This window comes from Pezoporus occidentalis, unplaced genomic scaffold (assembly GCF_034315485.1).
Source record: "Pezoporus occidentalis ecotype Australia unplaced genomic scaffold, CSIRO_AGI_Poc_V1 ctg51, whole genome shotgun sequence".
Lineage (NCBI taxonomy): Eukaryota > Metazoa > Chordata > Aves > Psittaciformes > Psittacidae > Pezoporus > Pezoporus occidentalis.
The window spans coordinates 3,044,202-3,070,387 of NW_026915847.1; the positions used below are offsets into that span (position 1 = coordinate 3,044,202).

The 26,186-nt window shown below is 38.9% G+C and overlaps 1 protein-coding gene across 1 annotated transcript in view; it reads right to left on the minus strand.

The window, feature by feature from the left end:
* The window catches only part of TBC1D9 (TBC1 domain family member 9), a 50,992-nt gene that overhangs the window by 22,067 nt on the left and 2,739 nt on the right, over nt 1-26,186 (minus strand). The window contains exons 2-7 of the mRNA XM_062637225.1: nt 12,352-12,462; nt 8,087-8,205; nt 6,247-6,475; nt 4,941-5,202; nt 3,786-3,993; nt 691-897 (exon numbers count right to left, since the gene is read on the minus strand). Coding sequence (XP_062493209.1) covers nt 691-897; nt 3,786-3,993; nt 4,941-5,202; nt 6,247-6,475; nt 8,087-8,205; nt 12,352-12,462 — 1,136 coding nt within the window. The remainder of the gene's footprint in view (nt 1-690; nt 898-3,785; nt 3,994-4,940; nt 5,203-6,246; nt 6,476-8,086; nt 8,206-12,351; nt 12,463-26,186) is intronic.

Genomic DNA, 26,186 nt, shown 5'->3' on the forward strand with positions numbered 1-26,186 from the left:
CTGATGAGGTTGGAATATGAAGCATATTTTCATACATAAAACCTAGGAATTCAGTAGACGCCATGATATTCAAGGTGCCTGAGTAAAGTTTATCTAATCATATCTTTTAAGAACCACTTACTTTGCCTAGGTAAACAGGGATTTGGTTCAGAATAGGGCCACCTGAATTCTAGGTGAGGGTTGTTTTGGTTTTTTTTTTGTTAGTTCAAATGTTCCAAAGTTCACTAGCAGTGCACATGCAGACTTGCTCAGCTCAGTAAGATTTAGCAGCTGAAGTCCTGAATAAAAGGAATTTTGAGTCAACTGGTAATTTCTTCAAATTATTAATATTCCACAATTACATTTTGATTTGGACAAGTCAAACAATATTATTCAATTAACCAGTTACTTAACTACGACATTTTCAACAAAATACACTGTCATTCCAGAACATGGTAGCAGGAATTAACAGTAGCTCCTCCACAGCAACGGTGATTTCTCTCAAGTCCTACATGAAAAAAAGTAGATATCCTAGCTGTCATTTAACTGTTCAGCTTAAGGAAGCTAAAGGTGTTAAAACAAAAGAGGGAATGTTTCTCTGTACAGAGGTTTAGCTTCACAAAAACTTACAAGGTTTTTTCCTGGCTTTTCTTTCCCCACACCAGTTACAGTCCCCTTCTTCTAGTAAACAATTCATGCTCCTCCACATACCTCATCATCTGAGCTCATATAGCTTCCAGAAATATTTTTCTCCAGGTATATTTTTGAAGTGGTTTGTTGCAGAAAGTCTGAGATTCTCTGTACAAGAAAGTCTCTGTCTTTCAAGTTGGCAAAGAGGAATGTCATTCTGTTTTTTGTGCTGATCGATAATGGACTGGGCAACACACTGGAGCTGTCTGCCTTTTCCACTATCGTCACCTAGGGAGAAAGAGTACCTACAGTTTAAGATATTTAATCAGGTTGCTTGGTCTAAGAAACCATCTTAATACAATAAACCCATAACACCTTCCCCCCTTATGTCGAACCACTACAGACATCCCTCTGCAGGAAAACAAGATTAGGATACAAAGACATACAAGTCTGAAAGATGAAGGGTCTCATCCCACAAACAACTGGCTTTAGTCCCTTTTCCAGCAAGACTCCTTTGCACTGCTTAGTTTATTTTCCTGTCTTTATTTTTCAAGAATCAGTAACAGACAATTACTTTGGTGGGATACAGATCTACGGGCTCTTTTGTAGGACCTTGGAACTACTTTCCTGCTCCCCTATACCAGTACAGGATGAATCAAAGACTTTTGCTTACTTTTTACTGACAATGCATGTAAGATAACATGCCTATTCCACTATATTATAAGTACATACTCTGGTAACAACTGTTACTGCAACTGTATTTTCACAGTACACAGAAACCTGCAACAAAGGGAAACATTCCTTACAAAGGAAGACATCTAACCCTGGGAGGTGGAGGTTTCTGTTTGGCCTTCCGTTATTAGTGGTAACAGTCTCTAACCTAACTGAACTCCAGGCTGCAAACAGTACTCACACCACAATCTACTACTGAGCACAAGGCACTAGATCCCTGAGCTTTTGGTAAAGCACATTAACACAAAGAAATCTCAGGGAGAAGCTATATAGTGTGTGTTCCAAACATTATCAATTAGTAAGAACAAATAAACCAATCAATCAAGTTTGTGCCACTCATACATTGAACAAATCACAACTGTAAGTACTCTTAACCACTGCTTTTATGACTTTAAACAATTTCCTAGGCAATGAAAACTGTCTTACTCCCTTCAAGATAGAAAAGGGCACATTCCAGTTTCTTAGCACCTTTACTTTTGCTCCTTTTTTTTCACTCTTTTAAAGATAGAGATCAATGGTAAGACATTAGTGCTTTAATTAATTATAATGCTAATTAATTCATACTAAGTATTAGTATTTCTCTAGCTAAAAAGATAGGATAACCATTTTTCACACATTTTCTTTGAAGATGTATTTAAAGACTGTAGTACACGGCTTAGGTGTTAAAACACTTCTCTATCCTTCAACCTTCCTTTTATTTTTCTGTTAACTACAAATTTATTAGTTTGAATACATAGAGTCTCTCTTGGAGGACTACTTTACTGCTACAGAACCACAGTACCTGCCTGGAGACAATTTACAGCCAACAGTCTTTATAACATGCACAAATCTGCCAAATGCAATTTGCAAAGAATTCCTGATGTCTAGAAGGAATCAAAGGAAAGAAAATCTTTGTCACTTTGCACACTCTTAACAGCAATTTCATACTTCAGTTTTTCAGAATTTCATACTTCAGTTGCACAAAACTACTTTTGAAGTGCTATAATCTAATTTACCAATTACATGCTTTTATTTTTAACTCATTTCCCCAACTTATTTTCAGGGTCCAAAGGAAGCTTACTGATTAAATTACTGATTAACTAATTACTCATTAACTTAAAGGACATTCACTAATAGCATATTAAAATTAGCTAAAAAGTGTTCCTATGTAATTTTTCAGTTCCACATAAACTGTTTGAACAGAATCAGCTCACGACACAAATTCTAGAGGCACAGGACAGGCATTCCAGCAGGCATGCCCTGCTATAATGAGAGCTAATATTCACTTATTTCCTATTCAAGTAAACACACACACATATCTGAAGTACTGATCTTGAAAACTGCACCTACTGGGTGCAGTAAGCAGTGCAGTCAGCCACCGAAAAATCAGCTTTCCTGATCATCATTTCTGAATCAATGCTTCGTCATTGTCTCAGTCATAACATGTTCAGGCTACCACAGAATATTGGAATTAGGTTAGGGTCTGACCCAAAGCTTTAATTAAATAGAAAGCTTCCCTTCAATTATTAAGGGTACTGATCAGTTGCTGAATACACATCCAGGAAAAGAGGTCCTGACAAACACAGACTTTGTTCTCTTCTTCCATCACTCCACCTAGAGGATCATTCTTCCCTGGGAGTTCCAGACAAACAGTGCAACCATCATCAAATGCCTCTTCTCAAATAATCAAAAGTCACTGCAACACACTGTGAAGAAGGTGTACTTCAAAGTTTCCAAGCAAATACCATTTGTTTCCACTCTTTATGATTTGTGGGAGGAAATACATGCCTTGAAATATTCCGTGGTTCTCCAGTCATGACAATCTGTCCTTGGTTACATCAGCTTTGCTATTATTTCCAAGACTTCACAGCTTTTTCCATTAACCCACAATTCAAGTCAATCATAAAAAAACTTCTCCAACATAATTTGTTTAATTGCATTAAGCTCAGGTCCTTTTTACTGAACATCTGCTTTAAGCACTCAGCTTTAAAAAGGGAAGCACACTGATCTATAAAATGCTGACAAACATTTTCCATGCACAGGAATAAATGACTGCAAGTCTGTGTGAAGAAAATTTAAATCTTTATGGTGATGAATCTCCTCACACCTCACAAAAACATATCTTATCTGACAGATTCTTTAACAGAAATTCCACTCACCAATCTAGGAAGTTTTACTGCCCATCCCTCCCTATGAGGCACAAAAAACATACCATGGGGCTATAAATCAGAATTATGGAAGGGAAGAACTCGCAAGGTTTGTAAAAACCGACAGAAAACTCCCTGTGTATTTTAGTAGTAGGAACTTTTAAGATACCACGTCATTAAATATTACTTAGAACACATCAGAATAGTACACTCACAAGAGATTAAAGGGATGAAAAGAGGTTCTTCTGCAAACATCAAAGCTAGGATGCAATTTCCAATAACATATTGCCCTACAAATTTACAAATACGGATATTTACCTCTCGAAGAGGGATAATAAGGCTGCACAAGTTCTCCTCTTTGCTAGTAAAGCAAATGTAGTTTGTAGAAACAAACATCTGCCCCAAAATATGCATTTTGTTGAATGGAGTCCAGAGAGTACAGTCTGTGTGTCCATCTAATTTCTCATCCTTAGGAAGTCGGAACAACGCACGGTATCTCTCACTCTTTGCTCTGGCATCAAGATCCCTAAAACAAACCCAAAAAACTTTTCTTGTTTTAAGAAATACATAATACGTACTTTCTGAGTTTATATACAGTGATTTTACTATTAAATAACACATGACCCCATGTAATACCACACCAAAAATGCTTCTTTGAGACTTATTTATTAACATGATGGAATCCTGTGGGCTAGAGTTTGTTAACAATTTCAAGACTTAGTCTTGATAACACATTCAGTGCAAAACACTGAACAGTCAGAAAGACAAACCTAAGTAATATAATGCATGATACGATGCATGTTGATGTCACTAAGTAACGAGAAACATAAACAATGGTTAAGTTGTTACAATGGTTACATGTCGATTACCATCTATGATTCTGTGATCAATTCTGTATGGGCTGCTAACATGATCAACATAAAATAATGAAAAAAAATAACAAGAAATTATCAAATTGCACATGACATCTACAGAAGAAGCAGAAAGATTTTCCAGATAATTTCTTATTCTTTGTAATTTTATGTCATTTTTTTCCATCTCTGTTACCTAAAAAGTAAGTTCTAGATAGAACTCACCATCTAGAGTAATTTTTCAACTCCAGTTATAGGACCAAGTATGAATGTTAGGCACATTTCTAACAGCACTTAAGTCATTTTATTACCTTCCCTTAGTAACCCAAAAGGCCTCACAACAGATGCCTAATACAGCCAGTGTCAAGAGATACATTAATGAGCTTCTGAATAAAGAAGAACTTGGCTCAAATATGTTAGTTTCATTTTTGCAGCATGTTCAAATGTTTTCCCTCTCCTATTTCAACAGGAGACCAAATAATTGTATTTAAATAGTTATTTCCATTTTGCCACTGCTGGAATCAATCATTCCTCTTGGAGTAACAGTAAATGACAGCAAAACAAAATCCTGCAAGTAAAAGGCCTGAGGAGAAACAAATGACTAAGAGCCAGTGCTACCTACCGTTTCAGTGCAGATACTTTTTTGGGGGACTTCTTTTTCAGTTTGGGTAATGACCTGTCTTGTTCAAATCCTTCATTGTCCAAAAGCTGTCGCATAGCTATATTGGCAAGCTGTTCCATTAGTTTAAATGTCTCACTGATATTAAGGAATACTGAGAAGAAATGTTCACTTGACCTTGTGCTCACTTTGATCATATCAGGGAAGAGCAGTGTGGCATTCTTCTCAAGTTGAGTGATATCAACCCAGCGGATAACCAACTTTGCTGAACAGAAGCAAAGAAACAACAACAAAAACATAGTTAGTACAAAAAAATCGCACATTCAAAAGTTTTTATCTTCCTCAAAAATACATCTAGCTCAAATTTTCTTGCAACTTAAAAAGTTGGGAGGGCAGCATAAATAGATCCAGCTTGTACAAACAAAATACAATCACCCGAGAAACAGCAGATAAAAGAGTTTAAGCATCATTTACTTTTGTAGTGAAGACCAAACAAAAGTGTTACAAAGCTAGGTGGGCCAACATACTGCTCAGACTCTGACATCCTTCTTTCCCGCGGAAGCAAAGAAATACAGTCTAAACCCAGCAGACATGACTGCATTATTTTTACATATTAAAAAGTTTCTAATATTAAAGTAATGACAGATCCTTGGCTTTTCTTCCAACACCACTATAGGTTAGAACATTGTCCTTAAAACAGGGACTAAATCTATGTTTATTTTTGTCACACCCCCCCCCCCCCAACAAACAAAAACAAAACCAAAAAAGTCATTCACTAGGGTATGTCCACACAACTAAATAGAAAGACCTGGGACTGATCCATTTCTCATAACCAAATACTGCAGACTTGCTCCCTTCCACACCGCTTAGAATTAACCCCCTCTGTAGCAAACTGGTTGCATCCATACTATGTAGGTTCTTGATCCTGGGTCTCCTCTGAGCCCTTTGTGATGCTCTGAAGTTGTATACGAGTCAATATGGGATTTTCAAAGTCTGCCAGAGTAGTACTGGAGGACTGTGTAAGAGCAGAAGGAGCCAGAACTGGTGTGATCTCATCTCTAACCCCTTTGGACACAGTCCCTGAAGTTAACCATGCGTTCAGATGATGCCCATGTATTGTTTTACAAAGAACTACTTTCAGAAATACAAAACAAATAAGGGAACAGCATGACAATTAGGGAATCGCTCCCTATTCCTCTTTTCCTCAGCCGTATCACTGCACCCTTCAGCAGTTCTGTAGGTGAACAAACCACAGGAGATTCCTAACAATTCTTAGATGCACAGACCACTGGTCCACTGTAAAACATACCTTCCTTGCCCATGAGGAAAGAGTAAAAGCAAAGGTGATTAATGCTGAGATACACCCAGCCCTGACGGGGAACCTTCCCCTTCCAGTAACTGCAGGAGTAGTAGTTCACCAATTTCTCTTCTTCTGGCATCCCAAACAGCTTGTGAAATTTCACTATGGCTTCCTTAAATTTTTCTGTATCATCATCTTCCTTAATGCCATTGATTTTGTTGTACTCAGCGATGATGCCCTGGTAGGGAGTGAAAGAAGTACACAGAATATTAGTTGCCATGGGGTATCAGATATCCTTATTATCATTGCTGTCTGGGTCAAAGGACAGAACAGTTATTGCAATGTCAAGAAAGAATTTTGCTTATCTTTTATTCTTCTGCTCATTCTTCTGTTTAGTTATTTACTTTGTTCAAGGCTGTCTGATGACCTTGGTCCTTACCATGCCTATGTCAAAAGCAACCAAACACCAACCACCTGCCAATACCCTGCTTTAAATTAACCAGCCTATCTCAAACATTCCCGACAACTCTGTTAAGCACCCATGATTTGTAATATTTCCCCTTCCACCTATATATGCTCCCTGAAGAGACAGGGATAGGATTTCACCAGAAAATTTTCTTCTAAAATTAAGGAAAAAAGCAAAAGGAAAAAAATATACGTGATTGATACAAGAAAATACCAAATACTTTTATGACCCTATCTCAGTAGATCTGGAATGAAAGAGAAGAACAAGAAGAAACAAAGAAGTATCTCCTATTAGATTAACTAGCAGAAATATAATTCACACTTTCACGTTCAGGAGACCTTAATCTAATTTGAAGTGACAGCAGTCTGGTGAAAAGCTGCCTTTTGAGACCTCAAATACTATGGTTACTCTGTTCTATGCTGAACATAGAACAGAAGTCTATTCACTTATTTTCCTAATCTCTTTTATAATCTTCTGTATTAAAGTTATAAAGTGACTTCTTGTCTTCAAATTGCTCCATATTTACATGGAAAGCAGAGTATTAAGACAGGGAACCATCATTAACTTTTAATATTTATTCAACCTTAACAAGTTCCTTAAAAGATTATATTTCACAAGACAGATGTCTTCTCACATCAGGTGTTTCCATGATTATCCTCAGCCCTCACACCTGATTCACTAGTAAAACAAACAACTTAAGGAGATTCTTAAGACAGTTGACTTACTACATGAAATGTTAATAGAGGAATGATATAAAGCCAATGCTTAGAAAACACAAAAAGTATGTACAATAGTTCTGCTTCTAATCAATCTTTCACCAAAATATTAATTTTTAGGTAATTCTTAGCATGTGCTTTTTACAAGTATATCTACTACCTATAGGAGAAAAAAATTCTGGCAAAACAAACAAAAAGCAACACAAAAAACCAAACTAACAAATCAATCAACCAGCAATCCCCAAAACCTATGTGAAGTGCAAATACCAACACTACAGAATTTAACTACACAGAAGAGGGTAAGGAGACATTTTATGATGAGTACATGAAAAAATAAAATAAAATCTTTGCTCTGGAAAAGCAGTTACATAGAAAACTGTCAAAGTTTAAGACAAAAGCAATGGTGCAATTAATTTTAGAACATATAATGTTTGAATCCATGACTATATATATATATATATATATTTTTTTTTTTTTTTTTTAATCACACTGCACTAATCCCAGTTTCCCTTACTTATTTTACACACATTAGTACTTAGAATATAGTTCTTTTTCAAAAGCATGGAGCAGCCTGGGGACTACCAGGTTAAATTCATTTAGAATTCAAATCAGTTTTCCTTCCACAGTCACATTTATCATTAACAACATTTATAATATATTTAACTACCTGTATTTTTCCTCTGACAAATGTATTTATGTCATTCTCATTTTCAAAGATCGAAAGAGTTTGTAACAAATTCTGTTCAAGCCATTCCCAGTGTTCAGTGATTTCTTTCCTTGAGCAACCTGCATATATATATTAAAAAAAAAACAAAAAACAACCAGAAGTCACAAATAATTAATCAGTATCAATGTCCTCATAATCATAAAAAAAGACTAATAAAATCGCTAGTAACTGGAGATGCAGTGTGATTCTATGATCTTTTTGTTCAAACCACAGATTTGACTCATTTTACTCAAGAGCTAGCAAGTAAAGGTACCTACCCGCTAACTGATGTCTACAGAGCCCAGCAAAGTAAAGGGGCTTACATGAAGCAACCATTAGAAAGAGGTTAAATACAACAAGCTGTTTCTAATAACTTCTTCAGCTTCACTACAGGCACTGTCACACGTCTAGATCATAGAATCATAGAATGGTTTGGGCTGGAAAGGATCTTAAGGATCATCTAGTTCCAACCCCCCTGCCATGGGCAGGGGCACCTCACACTAGACCATCTCTCTTTGCTTTGTTCACTCAGGATTAAAAAACACTTTTGCTGAGATGTTCTAAAGTACAGGTCTTTAACTCTGCTACTGGCAAATCTTTGCTTATCTTAGCATATTAGAAGCATTTACCATTTTGCAATCATTGGCCTTTTAGGTAAATTATGCAATACCTCCGGCTTTCATGGAAGTGAAAAAAAAACAACAACCCAGCGTTTAACAGTTAAACCACTACACTGGAATACAGAACCTTCAGGACTGGCAGGAAATAAAAGGGAAAATAGCTACAACACATACAGTAGACTACTGAACACTCTTTCCCCTCCTCTAAATGGTACACTTGGCTTATGGTGTGCTCCATGGCTGAAATGGTGTAATGCTGGCCAACATTCCTGGCAGACTGAGTTATTCTCCTCAACCTTTAGGGAGGAAACTAGTAAGTGTGTTAAACAGAAGTTGGAGAGCTAATGAAGGTCTACACCAGAAGAGTTGAATGGGGAAATGATTCATGGTGCTGGAGAGAGGATGAGAAGGTGCAATTGCCTGACAGGTGGGGTGGAATAATAGCACAAGCAACATGGGAACATCTCTGGGTGTCAAGGTTAGGTTTCTAATATCTGGGTCAGTTTGTCTAAAGTAAGGAGGTGAAGGTATGGAGGGAATGTAACCGAGTACAGGACTGAGAAGAAAATTAAACTAAACACTCATATAAAGATACTTTCAAACACACTGAGAAGTGTAATCTCAGTATTGTTTCAGTTTGTGACTGAGGAAAGGCTTGAGACAGCTGATGAGGCTATCATGTCCAGTCTTCTCTTCCAAGGAGATACTTCCTTGAGATGATTATTCAGTCAACCTGAACTGCTGCTGTTAACAGAATGCACTGCAAGAGAACCTGCAACACTTCAGAGAACCTAAAATTGTTGCCAGTAATGGCAGATTCAAGAGTGGACTGGCAGAGCCTCAATTTATGCAGAGGGAGGAGAAAACAGTTATGTCTCAACAGCACTCTAAGTAAAACTTGTAGCTTTTAGTTACCATAGCACATGGGCTTTTATGAAAACTTTTTCCAAGGTATGCAATAACATTTCAAGCCTGATGCTTTAAGGTAATCTGTTACTCTTTTTTTTTTCCACATGTGAAATACAAATTTGGAAACTCCTACGGAAGCACCTGTCATATCAACTGTTACCACAAAAACCTACACTAATGGTTCCATACATGAAAAACACATAGAGCCACAGTAAGAATGACTGATTTTATATGTGGAAAAGGATCTAAAAAGAGTTGTTAATTTCCAAACACAGTTTACATGTACCATCATTCTTCCCCCTAAACTGAGCGTTACCAGACCAGGGAGGGACACAGGAGGGCTATTACAACATGCAAGGCTGATCAAGTACAACATTTTAGATTCCTAGACAACTACAAAATTAATATGCGTAAAACCGTTCTATAAAATTTACCAATAACATCTTTCCAGTATAGTTCACAACTCTAACCCATGACACCATCTATAAAGCAGAAAGAGCTTGAAAGCCTCAGCTCTACCAACTAGCATTCTCATACAGCCTAGATCAGTAAAGTTAATACCCAAGAAAATTCACATCCAAAATGAATTATAAACAAATCTTGGGTATCTTAAACGAAATAGTAATTTTAGAGCAAACAAAACCCCTTGGATTATTTTTTACCCTCTGAATAGTCTTGTACAGAACAAGACCGAATGTCATGCAACATGAATGAACAGGGGAACAATCACGTTTCTTCCAGCCATTCTGTAAAGCTACTTACTGAGGATGGAAACTATTGCTTTATGGAAGGCAGAGGAGAACATGACAAATTCTGTAAAAATAAGGGATTACAAGCACCAAATAACCAGCAGTGTACCTCTAGGGAACAGGGAGGTACAGCCGTACAATGCACAACAAATCAGAGTTGCATAGCTAAATGCAGCCAAATCCCTTGGTAACCTGTATAATTCTAACAACCCTAGATCAGTTCAGAAAGAATTGCCTTAGCTGCAAATTCATAAACTAATCACAGCACAGAGCCTTAGGCAACACTGGGCTGCTCATCTTCAAGGTTGCATTGATAAACAATTTGCTCTTTAAAATTTTATCTCCTTGTGAGAGCCACACTATTCCCCTCAGGTCATGAGACTAAGCTAGTGCAGTCACATAATTTAACAAAAATAACTAAGCCAATCAACCAACTACATGTTAGGGGAGTAAAAGTTCAAGAAACACTCCACAGAAATGGAAGCACAGATAGATACATTTACTACTTTAGTAATTTTAATTAGGGTTACGATTCATAATTTAAGACAATCTTCATCCGTGCCTTATCTTCTTCCCTTTCCAAGGGAGAAGATTTGTCTGGAAGAAAAATTATCCAAATAATCTAAATGTCAAATTTTACTGGGAGAATGGGCATAGATAAGAGGGCACTGATAGGCCAGAAGAAGTTTACAGCTTCATTAGCTAGTATTTTTGGCTGCCAGGCAGTGCTGGGGATGCTGGAATCTACTGGTCTATTAAAAAGAGATGACAGACATGTATGCACTTCTCATATGTCCTCTTCGTCAATTTTCTTCCAAATGACCCGAGTTCTGGCTGCTGCCTAAAGCAGTGTTTGAAGCTTTAGAGCTAGAGGAGTTGTATTAAAAAGTTTCTATTTGCTAAGTCTGAAAAGCAATACTACCAAATTGAGACTAGGACCTTACAAGATTGGCCAATCAAAGCTAAATAACTTCACCCTTCTGCATTCGGTTTCAGACGCTATTTACAGAGTCAGCAAACTGAACCACAGACTAGCTACATACTGTTTTATGCTACTTGCAATAGGTACCTGATCACAGAGAAAAACATTTAGTATTTACAGGATCTGATGCATACAAAAATCCTATTTAATGTAGCAAAATATCAACTTCATTGATTTCACCAACTACTATAATGACAGAAGAAACAGTCTTGCAGTTAAATCTGTCAAAGTTTGAGCCTTAAAGACCAAAACTCTTTTGAGTTGTTGCATATATGTAGGAACATACACTTCTGTATTTAACTCTTAACCTAGTTACCATCTTTCTGAATTTCTAAGTCCATCATATTTAGAAGGACAACACATTGTCTGAAATAAAAGTACAGGAGGTGGGCATCCCTGGAATCTACATGGTATTTATCCTAGAGGAGACTGATATACAGTACTCAGGCGAGTGCTAGGATTGCACTGTCTTCCTGGTTTCCATTTCAATGGAAGCCAGGTGGCCTGTCTGGGCAATCTGGGGGCTATAACCCAGGTAATTCTCCTACCAAACTCTTTAGGGATACCACACTACCCAGGAAGGCGGCACTTTTAAAATGCTGTAGGAGTGAGCCATGGCCACGGAGAAGAAATGCAAGGAGGAGGGATGGATACCAAGTCTGAGTATCTGAGAACATCTCAGAAGAGATGGGAAACAAAGGGTGGGAAATATCAGGGGCTTGTGTCCCTGCTCCATAGCTATTTCTGCTCAGTTACTGTGCATCACACACACACACATGCCGGCATTCCAGGTCTTAATATTTAGAAGCTCTGGAGTGTCTTAATTTAATCACTAGAGCAGGTTTTCATCCTGACACATTTATTTGTCCTGATACGACTGTGCTCAGCTAGCGGGATGTTCTATTAGTTATGTGGCACAGTACCCAGGAAGAATAAAAATCCACATGTCAGTATGTTTGTCCTTACCACAGGCGATAGTCCAATAGACCAAGGAGTCTGGTGCCTGGTAGAGGATTCGATAGGGTGCCACTCTGGCACTGGAGTCCAATACAACATCAAGAGTACCCACAAGGAGACCTATGGAACAGGAAATTCTGATGAATACACAGTAATGAATGTTCCGAGATCCCACAAGAGAGTAGTCCACAGCTCCACTCCCCCCCATTTCACCCTCCACAGCAAAATGCACACTGGTGTATTCATCCCCACAGCCGGCCTCATGTTGTAGTGAGGGAAAGCAACTCAACAGGGAAAAATTTTCAATTTAACAAGACTTTAACTCTCAAATATACACCAATTCTACCATAAAGGCAGGTGAACTGAGGCAAAGCAGAAGGTAGCTGTTTCATAAAACCACATTTAAAAGCTATTTAGTTCTTTCCTGTGTTTCATATACTGTTGGAGCCCTGGGAGCGGGGCAGAAGTGTGAGAACAGGGAAGAACAAAAAAAATCCACAAAAAAACCCCACTGCAGTACCAGCAAAAAAACCCAGACAATACCCTCTGGAAGGGCTCAAAATTCAAATATCAGCTAGTACAAACTAAGGCTTCCAGCAAAAATAACTATGCTACTTAATGGTCTGATTCTTTAGGGCAGAAAAGACTGAAATGCCAGTCAAGCTGTTTTTCAGCTGAAAGGATACTGATTAAAGACAAAGCCATGCCGTTTTCCCAAAGTAGCTCTGAAAATTTTTTGCTACCAAGGGGGCCATCAACAGTTGCATATCAAATGCTACCAATTTCTAAATATATTTCCACAAATTTTAGATACTATTTTTATAAGAAATTGCACACAAAATAAAACTCAAACCCTCTCCCACCAGCAGCCCTATTTATTTTTAAAAAATGCAAAAGTTTTCTACCTTTTCATGTCTACAAAGAATTTTCATCTACCCTGCAGAGATGTCAGATTTAAATTCTCATGTTGAAGTTCTCAGCAAATTCACATACTGAAAACAGAGAGATGAACTTTCAAAGACTTTTTTTCTGTAAATTTTTATTAGGGTAGAAATTAAGAGGTTTTTTTTTAAACAGCCGAAATAAACTGCATGCATTAAAAAAAATCATTTAAACCATTCCTGTTAAAATCTTTTTCCCCTTTCAGGGGGCCATTTTCATTTTTTACTGTCAGAGTTTCATTAGTTCCTCATTCTGCATTGCCATAACTGGTAGGGAAGACTGCTTCCCTTGTAGTTCTTTCAGATTTGCTATATGCATCACAAAGATACAAAAGCACTACCCATTTTCCATCTTACTAGATTCCTTAAATCTGAACTGAAACCGATGTTTGGAAATACCCCACATATCAGTGAGAACACAGATTTTTTATTTCCCCATTCTATGTTTTCTATTTGTATTTTATTATGAAGATCTTCACAGGCCAGATCAAATGCAATCTTTTCCTGCATTAATATCCACCACTTTTTAATCTAAGATTTCTGAAATATATGAGAAACTAGTCTGAATACAACATCTGCTCTTCAGTAAGGTCTTCAGATACCTTAGAGAGGTATCTGCTGATTACAGGATATGAACACAAAATAATGTAAAATATCCTAATGTTCCCTAATCTAACTATCTTTTGCTGTTCCTACTGCCATCTTAAACCCTCATCTTTCATACGTTTTGATTACTTGTGTACACTAACAAGCTTCTTCTTATCAATCCTCCACCAGCCCTCCTAGATACACCTTGACTCCTTTCAAATTTGGAAGACTTAAGTAGGTTTTAATGTTACTCTTCTGCTGAATATACTTTCTGCTCTGGCATCACAAAACCAGTATGGCCCCAGTCCAGAAAGCACATGCGTGCTTCAACCATGGGCAAAGATCTTAAAATGCTTAAAGCTGTTAGTGAGCTCAAGAGTATTGCTCAACTGGAGTGCAGACCAAGCCAGACACTAGACTGCACTAATCATCTGGGTTTCTTGCAAACATGTAGCAGGGCTTATGCCGAAGTTTCTTCATGCTTTGCAGCTTCCCATGTCTACTGACAGGACTAAATATGTAACAGGCATGATGTAATATCTAAATAAAGTCATATGCTGGCCAAATGTAATCTTCTCCGAGGTTCAGATACACTGTAAGGTCCCTGCAATCTTTAAAAATATGCTTGTTGCTTTCCTCCTGCTGCATTGCCAAATCTGTTGGTGTGTGGGTGTCCTGCCAACCAATTCTGCCAATAGTTCTGGGAGGGCGCTGCAAACGTAAAAACGGGGATGCGCAGGTAAGGTCAGGAAGCCAGAACAAGCCTGCAGACTTGTGCCACATCACGCTGAGAGGAGCACCACCCTACCTCCTTCTCCCTGAGGAATAGGAGACAGGAGAGGAACATCCCCCTCTCCCACCAAACAGAAACAATGTAAGATCGAGCACTGTATTCCAGAAATGTGGAGCACACTACACAAAAACCAAACCAATTGAAACAAGCCAGCTACTGAAACAAGAGATGGGAGGTAGGTAAGGAAAAGGAAATAAATAATACTTTCCACTGGTGCAGTATGTAGCAGTTGCCCAGTGCCTTTTCAGCAATGAAAACAGGTTGTAGAAATATCCATGCAGTGAGGTGAAGAGAAAAAAACCTCACAGAACTCTAAAAGACCCAATGGAAATTCAAAGTCTAGCTTACCAAGGTAACTGCAACAGTTTAGCAGTAAAATTTTACTTATAACTGTTTTGATAGATGATACATGTTGTATTTAAAAATAATTTATGTGTTCTTATATACATTAAAGCCAATTAATATTTATTCTTGAAATTGTGCCATTACCCCTGATTGCTGTCCTTCAGGAACTGTTCCATTTTGCATTTTAAGTCAGTGTTGTTTTTTTGGGTTAGGGTGGTTTTTTCCCCTCAGTTATGATGCAAGCAGAATGAAATCACAGAAGCTCAAACTGATAATCTGAGAAGCTTCTACGTGATCACATTAAAATTTAAAAAATTAATTTAATACTGTTCATTAATTCTTCATATACAAGTACTTTTTCAGACATGGTTACGAAATAAGTAACTGCAAGTTCCCATAGAAACTGAACAAGCAACAAGGAATCACATTCCTTACATTAGACAAGTCCATGGGCAAGAGCCAGTGAATTATCCAGGCATCAAATCATGTGAGTATACCAATTACATTTTTTTCTCCATTATTTCATCAGGTTTCTGACTATAAAATGAAATAAGGAATTCCCAGTGTAAGAACACTAAACCTGCAAGCCCTTGTTCAACGATCAGTTTTCATCATCAAAGGTTTAAAGCACAAGTTTGTGGGATCAGCATCTGGGTAACTAATGACAGCCCTGATCCTGAAGGCACTCAAACACAAGTAGCCTCATATGGAGGAACAGTCCCATCAGACACACATGGCAAATGTCTAGAATAATCATACTGATATGTGGAGGTAGGAGCAGAAAAGGCAGCAAGAATGACTTAATTTTGTTTGACACAACTTTTTGAATAAAGTCAGCTTCCTCTTTCCTTTTCCTCCTAGAAATTATGCTAAGGCACCTGGAAAATAAGGAGGTGAACTGGTGACAGCCAACATGGCTTCACTAAGGGCAAATCATGCATGACAAATTTGGTGGCCTTCTATGATGGGATTACAGCGTTGGTGGATAACAGAAGAGCAACTGACATCATTTAACCAAACTTGTACAGGGCATTTGACTCTACCCTGCATGACATCCTTGTCTCTAAACCGGAGATATGAATTTGACAGACAGACCACTCAGTCAATAAGGAATGGCTGGATGGTTGTGCTCAAAGAGTTGTCATTAATGTCTTGATGTCCAAGTGGAGATAAGTGACAAGTGGTGTTCCTCAGGGGTCGGTATTGGGACTGGTGCTGTTCAATATCTTTGCTTGTGACATAGACAGTGCGATTGAGCGTGCCCTCAGCAAGGTTGCCAACACCACCAAGCTGCATGGTTAACACACTGGAGGGAAGGCATGGCTTGAAACATAGGCCCATGGAAACAACATGAAGTTCAACAAGGCTAAGTGCAAGGTTATTCACCTGGGCTGGGCAATCCCAGGCACAAATACAGGCTGGGCAGAGACTGGGTTGAGAGCAGCCCTGAGAAGGATTTGAGGGTGTTGATTGATGAGAAGTTCAACATGGCCCCACAGCATGTGTTTGCAGCCCAGAAAGCCAACCATATGCTGGGCTGCATCAAAAGCATGACCAGCAGGTCCAGGAAGGTGATTTTTTCCCCTCTACTCCCTCGTGAAACCCCATCTGGAGTACTCTATTCAGCTCTGGGGTCTCAACATAAGAAGGACATGGACCTGTTGGAGTTAAGTCCAGAGGAGGGCCACAAAGATAGATCAGAGAGCTGGAGCACCTCTCCTACAGAGGAAGGTTGAGAGCTGGACTTGTTCAGCCTGGAGAAGAGAAGGCTCTGGGGAGACCTTAGAGCAGCTTCCAGTGCCTAAAGGGGCCTAACGGAAAGCTCAAGAGAGATTTTTTACAAGGGCATACAGGGATAGGACAAACGGGAATGGCTTTAAACTGAAAGAGGGAAGATTTAGATTAGGTATTAGGAAGAAGTTCTGGACTATGAGGGAGATGAGGCACTCAAACAGGTTGCCCAGACAAGTTGTGGCTGCTCCATCCCTGGCAGTTCAAGGCCAGGCTGGACAGGGCTTTGAGTAACTGGGTCTAGTGGAAGGTGTCCCTGCCCGTGGCAGGCGGCTGGAACTGGGTGAGCTTTAAGGTCCCTTCCAACTCAAACATTCTATGATTCTGTGAAAGGCAGTGAAATGTAATACCTGAAACCAGGGAATACAAAGCCACAATTGGCTAGGGGGCCTTGGCAATTATTCTTGCATCATGTTACTGGAAGGACATACAATGCAGTAGAGGGTATTACTGGAAAAGGCTTCAGTTACCTCATGCAATTTATGTTGAACGAAGAAATCATACTACATTTTACTTATCTGACCACTGTGCCTCACATTTAGTCGTAAGCTGGAGGGGGAGCCTATAACCTTTGCACAGAGTATACATATTATTAGTCTGCATTCATGCATTAAATCATGATGTGCTGTACTTCCATCCTTACTCTAGCAATCAGTTTTCAAACTGTACTTTGCTAGAAGGGATTATGAGCACATGAAGCCTGACCTCCTGCCTAACACAGACCCCATTTTAAGCCAAATGATTTCTATCTGACCAAAGGTCATCATGATTTGAAAACTAAGCAAATTGATTCAGTCGGCTAAAATTCTTCCAAGCACCACTGCACTCTCTGCTCTTTGTAGACCAGCATTCTGATAACTTATAGTCCAGACTGATGACAAATTGCCCACAAACAGTAATGAAATCAAGGGAGGACCTCAAGTAGAATCAATTAGGTTCATTGCTAGTTACCAACAGTGAACACAAACACACACACACACTTTAGTTTATATGGATTCAAATACCTGTAATAAGTCATAGAATAGGAAAGGACCTTAAGATCATCTAGTTCCAACCACCTTGCAATGGGCAAGGACACCTCAACACTAAACCATGTCATCCAAGGCTCTGTCCAACCTGGCCAACATTTTTAGCTGTTTGGATATCCATGGCACAGGTCTTTGTTGCAGGAACATTTCTTTCTTTAAAAAATATAGCTAGTGAATCCTTTTTTTTTTTTAATCTTTCATAAGAATTTGCAAGTTTCTTCAGAAAACACCAATTACTGGTGTTTCTTAAAGAAAAAGTTTTTGCACCTTACACATAAACAATCTTCCTTACCACAAAAAGATTTTCTTACTGACAAACAGTAACCCTCTTTCACAAGACATCACACTTCAATTTAAATAAACCACAAAGATCAAATAGTCTTTATCATCTTTCTGCAGTCCCCCTGGCAGCAATCTTACTACGTTTGTCAGCCTGCAGTTTTACCTGCTAAAATGCAGAGGAGTCTCAAACTAAACTGGATTACATATATGAAAATGAATAGCTGGATAGTATATAACCTGTAGTGCACCTTGCTAAAAGCCAATTTATTTACTGTTTATGAATGATAATACTGTGTGATACTGCCACTCAGAGACACCCTCCCCTCCTCCAGTTTGCCAGCTGACAAGCATGTGTTATTTACTTGGCTCCTGAGAGCAAAGCCCTGCCTTGCCACATCCTTCTCCCAGCTCTACCCTAATACAATTTCCAGCCTGACAATCTCTCAAGACACCTTCTTTAAAATGCCTAAACAAACAACACCCATCTTTTTAGCATGTAGAGTAAATACAGATTTATAGCCTCTGAAAGTGCTAAGATCTAATACAGGTCAGACTGTGACTCTTGCAGTCAGGCTTATGAGTTGTCCTTCAAATAGTCCAACGGATGTCAGCAGCCTATTTGTGTGTGAGCTCAACATCACAACCAGGAAAACTTGCAGTGTCACATGTATCATCAGGAAAAATTTTTCGAAACAGGCATTGTGACATTCCACCACTGAATGAAACACATACTGCTTAAACTGTCACAATATTTAAAGTGTGCTGATTAAAGCGTGACCCCTTCTCTTGCCACTGAAGTAAGATGGACAGATAATGAGCTCCAGTCATACACCTGAAACATCCAAGGGACCTAATTTGGATTGTAAATGTCCGCTACTTTCTGAAAAAGCCTCAGTCAAGGTCAACTTAAGTCATATTTGTACTCTGAGCATTCAGTTTTATACTGATTTCATGGACTGATTTTATGGACAGTGAATAAACTCTAAAAGTTTGAGTGTTATTTCTTGGACTATAAAAACAGTAACCCATAACACCACATAACTAAAATGTACAGTGCAAACTACTGTTTTTCCTATTAACTATAATGAATCATTACTCTTCCATTCTTTCTTAAGGTAGTTCATGTGTTCATGTGATTAGCTCTCTCATTTGTTATTATAGGATGAGGTCATCTAATTACTTGCCTGTCAAAATTCAACCTAAAGCAATAATCCAAACTCAATGGGAAATACTTAGAACAAATCCTTTTAAAGGGGTGGATCAATTCTATTTGATTTCATTTCATGGGAGAGCCTAAATGAATAGTAAATATTATACACAGCTCAAAAATAATTACATTGTTAAACTTACAATCCTAGTAACAGTATTCACAAAAGTATGAAAACAACCACTTCACTGTGAACACCACCCTTGGAACTTTATGAAGGGTTATACAGCTTTGTTTTATAGGTCTTCATTTATATAAGCGGAAGCAAAATAATGTCTAAATACTTATTTAATAACTGTCTTCCCATGTGGGTTATATAGTTTTGGCTTACATGGACATGTAACATGGTATCAAGAAAAACAAATTCTTTCTCTGAAATTAAGGCCTAAGATTTGTTAAGGCTTCCCTGACACCTGCCTTTGTTGCTCTCGTTCTACCAATGCCGTTTTCTAGAGCACACCGATTTGCACAGCCACCATTATCTTTGCACATGAGTTTTTAAACATATTCTATGAAACTGACTTCAAGGAAGTCCTGTCACTCTAATGACATTTAGCAAGAAAAGCAGCAAAAAATAGTATTTGTTTTTTTCTGTCTTCAGGTTGACGAATGCAAATGAGAGAAGGCTGAAAAACTGACTCTCTAAAAACAAAAAAGCAGCTCAGGAAGGGCCAATGTGCTGATCTGGCCTGACTACTGCAGGATAAAGCAGAAACAAATGATAGTGCTTTCATTCACCCTTCAAGTTTAACAACTGTGATTGAATTAGATTATCTTCCAGGTATCTTAAAAGTGATTAGCAACTGAACATCCACCACAGGACTTGTCAAGGTGTCCAGACAACTCATTACCATTCCTATAAAAATCTGTATCTTAACTGGACCCTGAATCTGACTGGGTTTAGAATTTCAGGTTTTAGAACTTTTTGTAACTGCATCTGCCAAGCTGAAGGGCCCTAATTCTAAGATGTAGTCACATTTGTCAGTGTTGTCTACTAAGCAACATTTACAAAATTTTAGGGTTGTAAAATTTTGCTAGGTTCTTCTTCAACAGAGAATATACATTACAATCTACATCTATCACTAAATATAGGTACATACACATAACAGCAAAAGAATTTCCTTTATTTGCTCTAAGGCCCAGTTTGCAGATGATGAAACGTCCAGGCACAGACACTCACAGTGTCACATTCAAACAGTAAGTTCCCAGAAACAAACACACTAGATTGGACCTGAAACAAAAACCCAGCAGAAGCAGGAAAAGGCTGTGTATGGAGATGAGCACTGACAGGACATGCTAGACAATTACGGGTATGCGAAGGCTTGCAACACAGAGGAAACTGGTACTTGAACAAAAACCAAAACAAAGTTGCATACCTTAAGAAAATAAATTTTATACTACATGTCAATCACATCAGACTATATGAAATGATGGAGAAGAATAGAGTTAACAAATGCCTTCAAGGTATGATATCAACATTTACATTATGTTTGTAAAAAACCCAACCAAACCAACACCTAGGAAGAGCATGATCAGGTACCACTGACCAAAACAGTAGGCAAGTCACCAATTTTCACTTGAAACTAATTGTTTTTGAGTATCTCATTCTCCCAAGAGTACACAAAAAAAATTAAACAGACTTCATCCAAAAGTAAAATTTAAATCAACTACATCAGCACCAATGTAAGACTCAGACAAACTATATAATCTTATAGATCAAGCAAGTATGAGCAACTGAAGAAAAAAACTCCAACTAACCAACCCACACTGAAACAAAACCCAATAACCACCACCCCTAAACTAAGAGAAAGATTGTAAATGGAATCCAGCCAATACAAGCAGTGATACAAATTCAGAACTGAAGTGTGAACAGTAAATTCAGCTTAAATTAAGGATCAGTCCTGAAGCAGAGCATGGTCAAAACCAAGATAAATCCAAAGAGAAGCAACAGTTCCAGGAAAAAATTAATCAAATTTTAACTGCTCTGACTGAATACCTGCAGACAGATCATATTTCAATAAGCTATCAGTGAAGGCACTTTATCAGGGAACGATGCTGAAAAGAAAATCACAACAACTTTGGTTAATAAAATACTGGAATACAGAGAGAGGAAGTGCAAGACAGGACTGTGGGGAAACAACCAAGAACACAGTAAGAACTTACTAGCTGAAACTAAGACTGCTGCTGCAGTAGGAAATAGTACACCTTTTCTGGAAACTTCAGAAAAAAAAGAATAATCAGAAATCAGGCCTAGAAAATACTTAGTCTTCCCTTTGAAAAGCAAACACATGGAAGGATTTTTTGAGGAAGCTCTTCAGAGCTTAAGCCCACCTCAGCACCAGATTTAAAGGCAAAATGCAAATATAGATTTCAACATTGATCAGACACCAGAAGTACAATTAGCAATCAAAAAAAGCTAATAGAAAGCAAGATTTCAGTCAAAGGCTTACAGACCTTTATACACCTTCTATTGTCATACTTCAGCAAAGTCAGTGGCAGCAACAACTCCTGTCCATTACAGGAAAAAGCCATACACAGTGTGATGCTATGATGTATAAAAAAAATGAGGTTGCAAATCCTGGGGAAGAACAAAAAAAGCTAAATAAATTCTGCCTATACCCAATATATGGAAAATTCAAAACATACTTGTGGAACATGTTTTAATTCTACAGAACTCTAACTGAAACTGTCAATGGCCAAAACCTCCATGAAATACGGTATCGTCTCACAAAGACACGTAACTGGACAGGAGAATGATGGAAATATGGAAACTGATTTGAAGACTGTGTGGGACCAGAAAGCAGTATCAAGAACTCTGTAAGCAATACAAACTCTAGTATAGTGCAGAAAATTACTAAGAGGCCTACACAGTCTAGAGAGAAATTCTTTACTATGAGGGTGGTAAGACACTGGCACAGGTTGCCCAGAGAAGCTCTGGCTGCCCCATCCCTAGCAGTGTTCAAGGCCCAATTGGACGGGGCTTCAAGCAACCTGGTCTACTGGAAGGTGTCCCTGCTAGTGGCAGGGGTGCTAGAACTAGATGAGCTTTGAAGTCCCTTCCAACCCAAACCATTCCCTGATTCTATGAATTCTTGCTTACTACATTATGAACCTGCGTGACATTTCCAACAGGGCTGAGTCAGTGATCTCAGGAGAAAGAGCAGGCCCTCCTTGAATTCCATGTGCCAAGAAATAACATTATGTCAGAAGGCAAAAATGGCAAGTGACAGCTCAAAGGCCTTGATGGGTCACACTACTCAAAGCGTAAAAGATGACATTAACATCAAGGAAAATCTTTGACCATGTCCTGGGTTTGGCCGTAGCAGTCATTTTTCTCCTTCTTAGTAGCTGGTGCAGTGCTGTGGTTTTGACTTTCAGCCTGGGAACAGCGCTGGTAACATTGATGTTTTTAGTTGCTGCTCAGTAATGTTTACTCTGACCAAGGACTTTGTGAGTCTCATGCTCTGCCAGGGAGGAGGGGAAGCCAGGAGGAAGCAGAGACAGGACACCTGACCCAAACTAGCCAAAGAGGTATTCCATACCACAGCATGTCATGCCCAGTATATAAACCGGGGGCAGTTACCTGGAAGGGCTAGATCACTGCTTGGGTCGGGCTTGGTATCGATCAGTGGGTGGTGAGCAGTTGCATACTCTTCCCTTGTTATTTTTCCCTTATCATTATTACTATTGGTGATAGCAGCAATGGTTTGTGTTATACCTGAGTTACTGGGCTTTTCTTATTTCAACCCGTAGGAGTTACATTCTTTCGATTCTCCTCCCCATCCTTCCAGGAGCAGGGGGAGGAAGGAGGAGGAGTGAGTGAACGGCTGCATGGTTTCTGGGTTGCTGGCTGGGCTTAAACCACAATAGTCCAAGAAGCATTGCAGTAGAGAAACCACAGCTATACCAACAACATCTCATGCACTGTATCTGTGCAAACAGTCCACTCCCTGTAAAAACCAGAGATCAAGAGAAGCATTAGGCAGGAAATGAGACACCTTCCAATCCAGCACTTGTGAAAGCATCTGGGAATTCAACAGAATGACTGGTGAGTCAATCTGGAGCATCAAGCAGCAGTTCAGCCCTGGACACCTGCATGTCCTCTTTAAGTGGAAATCTACTAGTCTGAAGAAGCAAATACACCCACAGCAGAACCTAAAGAGAAGCTCAGCAGGATAAAAACAGATGTGGTGTATCATCAAATGTCAGAGGGGAAGGAACTAATTTCCACCCCATAAGCCAAAATGAATACTGGAAGCTGATGGATAGGCTGACCACTTATGCCAGTTATGCTAACTGCATGCAGTGATAAATGCTAGATTTGAAGTATCAGAAAAGCACAAGGCCTAATTGCTTGACTCAACATCAGAAAGCGTCAAGTTTGTTAAAACATGTACCATCCTTCCATCAGACAGATCATACACTGGCCAAAAGCTTTCCTAAATACTAGTATAAACCTGTTTTCAAGCAGCCTCTTCCTCAAACCTCAGAACTGGGGGTTTGAGGGCAAGATAGAATCTTATCTCCACATTTGAAATACTAATTGTCTTGTCCAGCACAGCTGCAGAAAAGGGCTCTGAATTAGAACACTGTCACAGTATTAAAAATGATACTAGATTTGACATTGAAGGCTTGCACCTGCTAGTTAACCTCAGAACCTCTCCTTTCTGCCTTTCCATTGTGGAAACTACACGATAACTCTCTCTGCAAAAATATCTGGAGAGCAGTTCATCAATTTCCTTTATCACCTTAAGTCAGCAAAGTTCCATCTGCTCTCTTCTGCTTAAGCATTTAAATCATCTTTGGCAACATCTTGTGGACTTACAAACTTGTACTGAATCTCTCACACATGCGCTGTCCCCAGTTGTAAGCGCAAATACCCTATCTGCAAAATAATTTACTCCTAAGAACAGTTTGTGCAAACTAAGAACAAGAGATTTACACTGGTATTCAAAGAGATCTTGCAGTAACATTTTAAACAAAATTACTTAGAAATTCATCTACATTTTACACACAAACATACACACTCAAAAGTAGCACAGCAGCCACAGCCTCTCTTCCCGTAAGCTCTAAGTGAGTATATTGCTCTACCATCAACTATTAGTGGCACTTAATTCCTTGCAATACTGTTTCCACACAAAAGAGTTTGGCAAGCACTACCACTGTACAGCAGAAAGCAGTTAACTTTTTCACTGTAGCTGCTGCAAGATATACTTAATAACACAAACACAAAGCCTTATAATTACTTACAAACTTTGATATGTTCAAGATTCTTACATCCATCAAAGTAACAGGGTCATACAGGGTACAGCCCCCCAGTGATGAGAGAGATGTGGGTTCATGTTCTCTCCAAATACCTCTGCTTCAGCTGAGGAAGGCTGCTGTATAACACAACAGATCCTGCTGGAAAAAGTATTTCAAAGAAGCCAAACCACCAGGCTGCCCAGGGAAGGGAGCTGACAAGCAAGAAGCAGAACAGGTATAAGGGAGGGAGAGTTAAAAACATCCAGCACCTTTAAGAAAACTAATACCGGGGCTGCGGGGTGAGATTGTTTTCCCTGTTGGTGAACAAAGGGAAGATGAAACTCTTGAGTGAGGGACACACAGAAGCAAAATACAGGCATGCATTATGTGGAAGGCACAAACCAATTTCATTAGAAAGAAAGCTCATCAGCCATTAAATACTTTTAAAGCAGGAAAGTACATTTTTTGGTCTTGTCCTGGGAGATTAATTCAGTGATGCAAGTAACACAAGTTTGCAGAACAGCTATGAAAATCCAATTTACAAGACTTTCCCACTTCCCTTTTGTTAAAAAGGGAGCAAAACCCAGACAACCCTTCAATTAAGACATGCTTACAAAGGGAAGTCACATTGTGTCAGACTGCTACTGACATAAACACAGTCAGTTAAAAAAGCCTGGGCCTTAATTCAGTATAAAATGGGATCCACACTGCTTAGCAGAAAAGCTGTATCTCTTCAGTAAACTATTAATCAGATACATTTTGATACCAGAGATGACTTCTAGGGACTCACTAATTAGGCATTGCCCTAACACATAATAAAAGATCATCATTCTTCTAATTTGTTACAATCCAATAAGTGCCAAAAACACCTCCAATATCCAAACAAGGATTTAAAAAAGAAGGTTTTCTCTACTCAGCTAAGTTACATAAATCAAGGCCAAGAGGAACAGATCAGTGCAGAAAGGGTCAATTTTTCACCCCTTACCCCAAAGTGACCGATACTGTTTTACCTGCAAAAGGTTGCTGTACTTGGAGTGGATCCTGAAGCACAGGTAACACAAGTACTGCTCTCCTACTTCAACTTAAGGCTACCAAGAATTACTTTCACCCACCCACAAGGCTATTTAAACTACTTGGCTTTAGGCTGAGACACACCAAAAGGCCTAAAAGATCCATTCTTCTGGAATCTGCTCTGGTGATGGTAACCTCCCTCCACAGGATGGTACTAGGTGATGGGAGGACAGGTAACACGGAGACCCTAGCAGTCACTTCAAGGATGATGATCAGCCCTCAGCCACCTTTTCACAGTCACAGCATCCAGTCACACTACTGTCTGAAGGGGTTTGTCCCCAGCCTTCCTCCCTCAGAAAGCACTCTACCTCCTACTTCAGCCATGCCAACACAACTGCATTACAGTGCTGCCCTGATTAAAGTTCTTTGAAGGCTGATGTGTTTGCAGATGGAGGAAAGGGCATTACACTTAGCTCTGATCAATTTGCTGACTGGTTAGTTTCACAGCAAACCTAAATTCGAGGGCAAAGACAGAGAATCAATGCTTCTCATCATCCAACATCATGAAGCCATCTCACGTCATGAAGCCCAGAGCCTCATAATTTGAAAGTCCA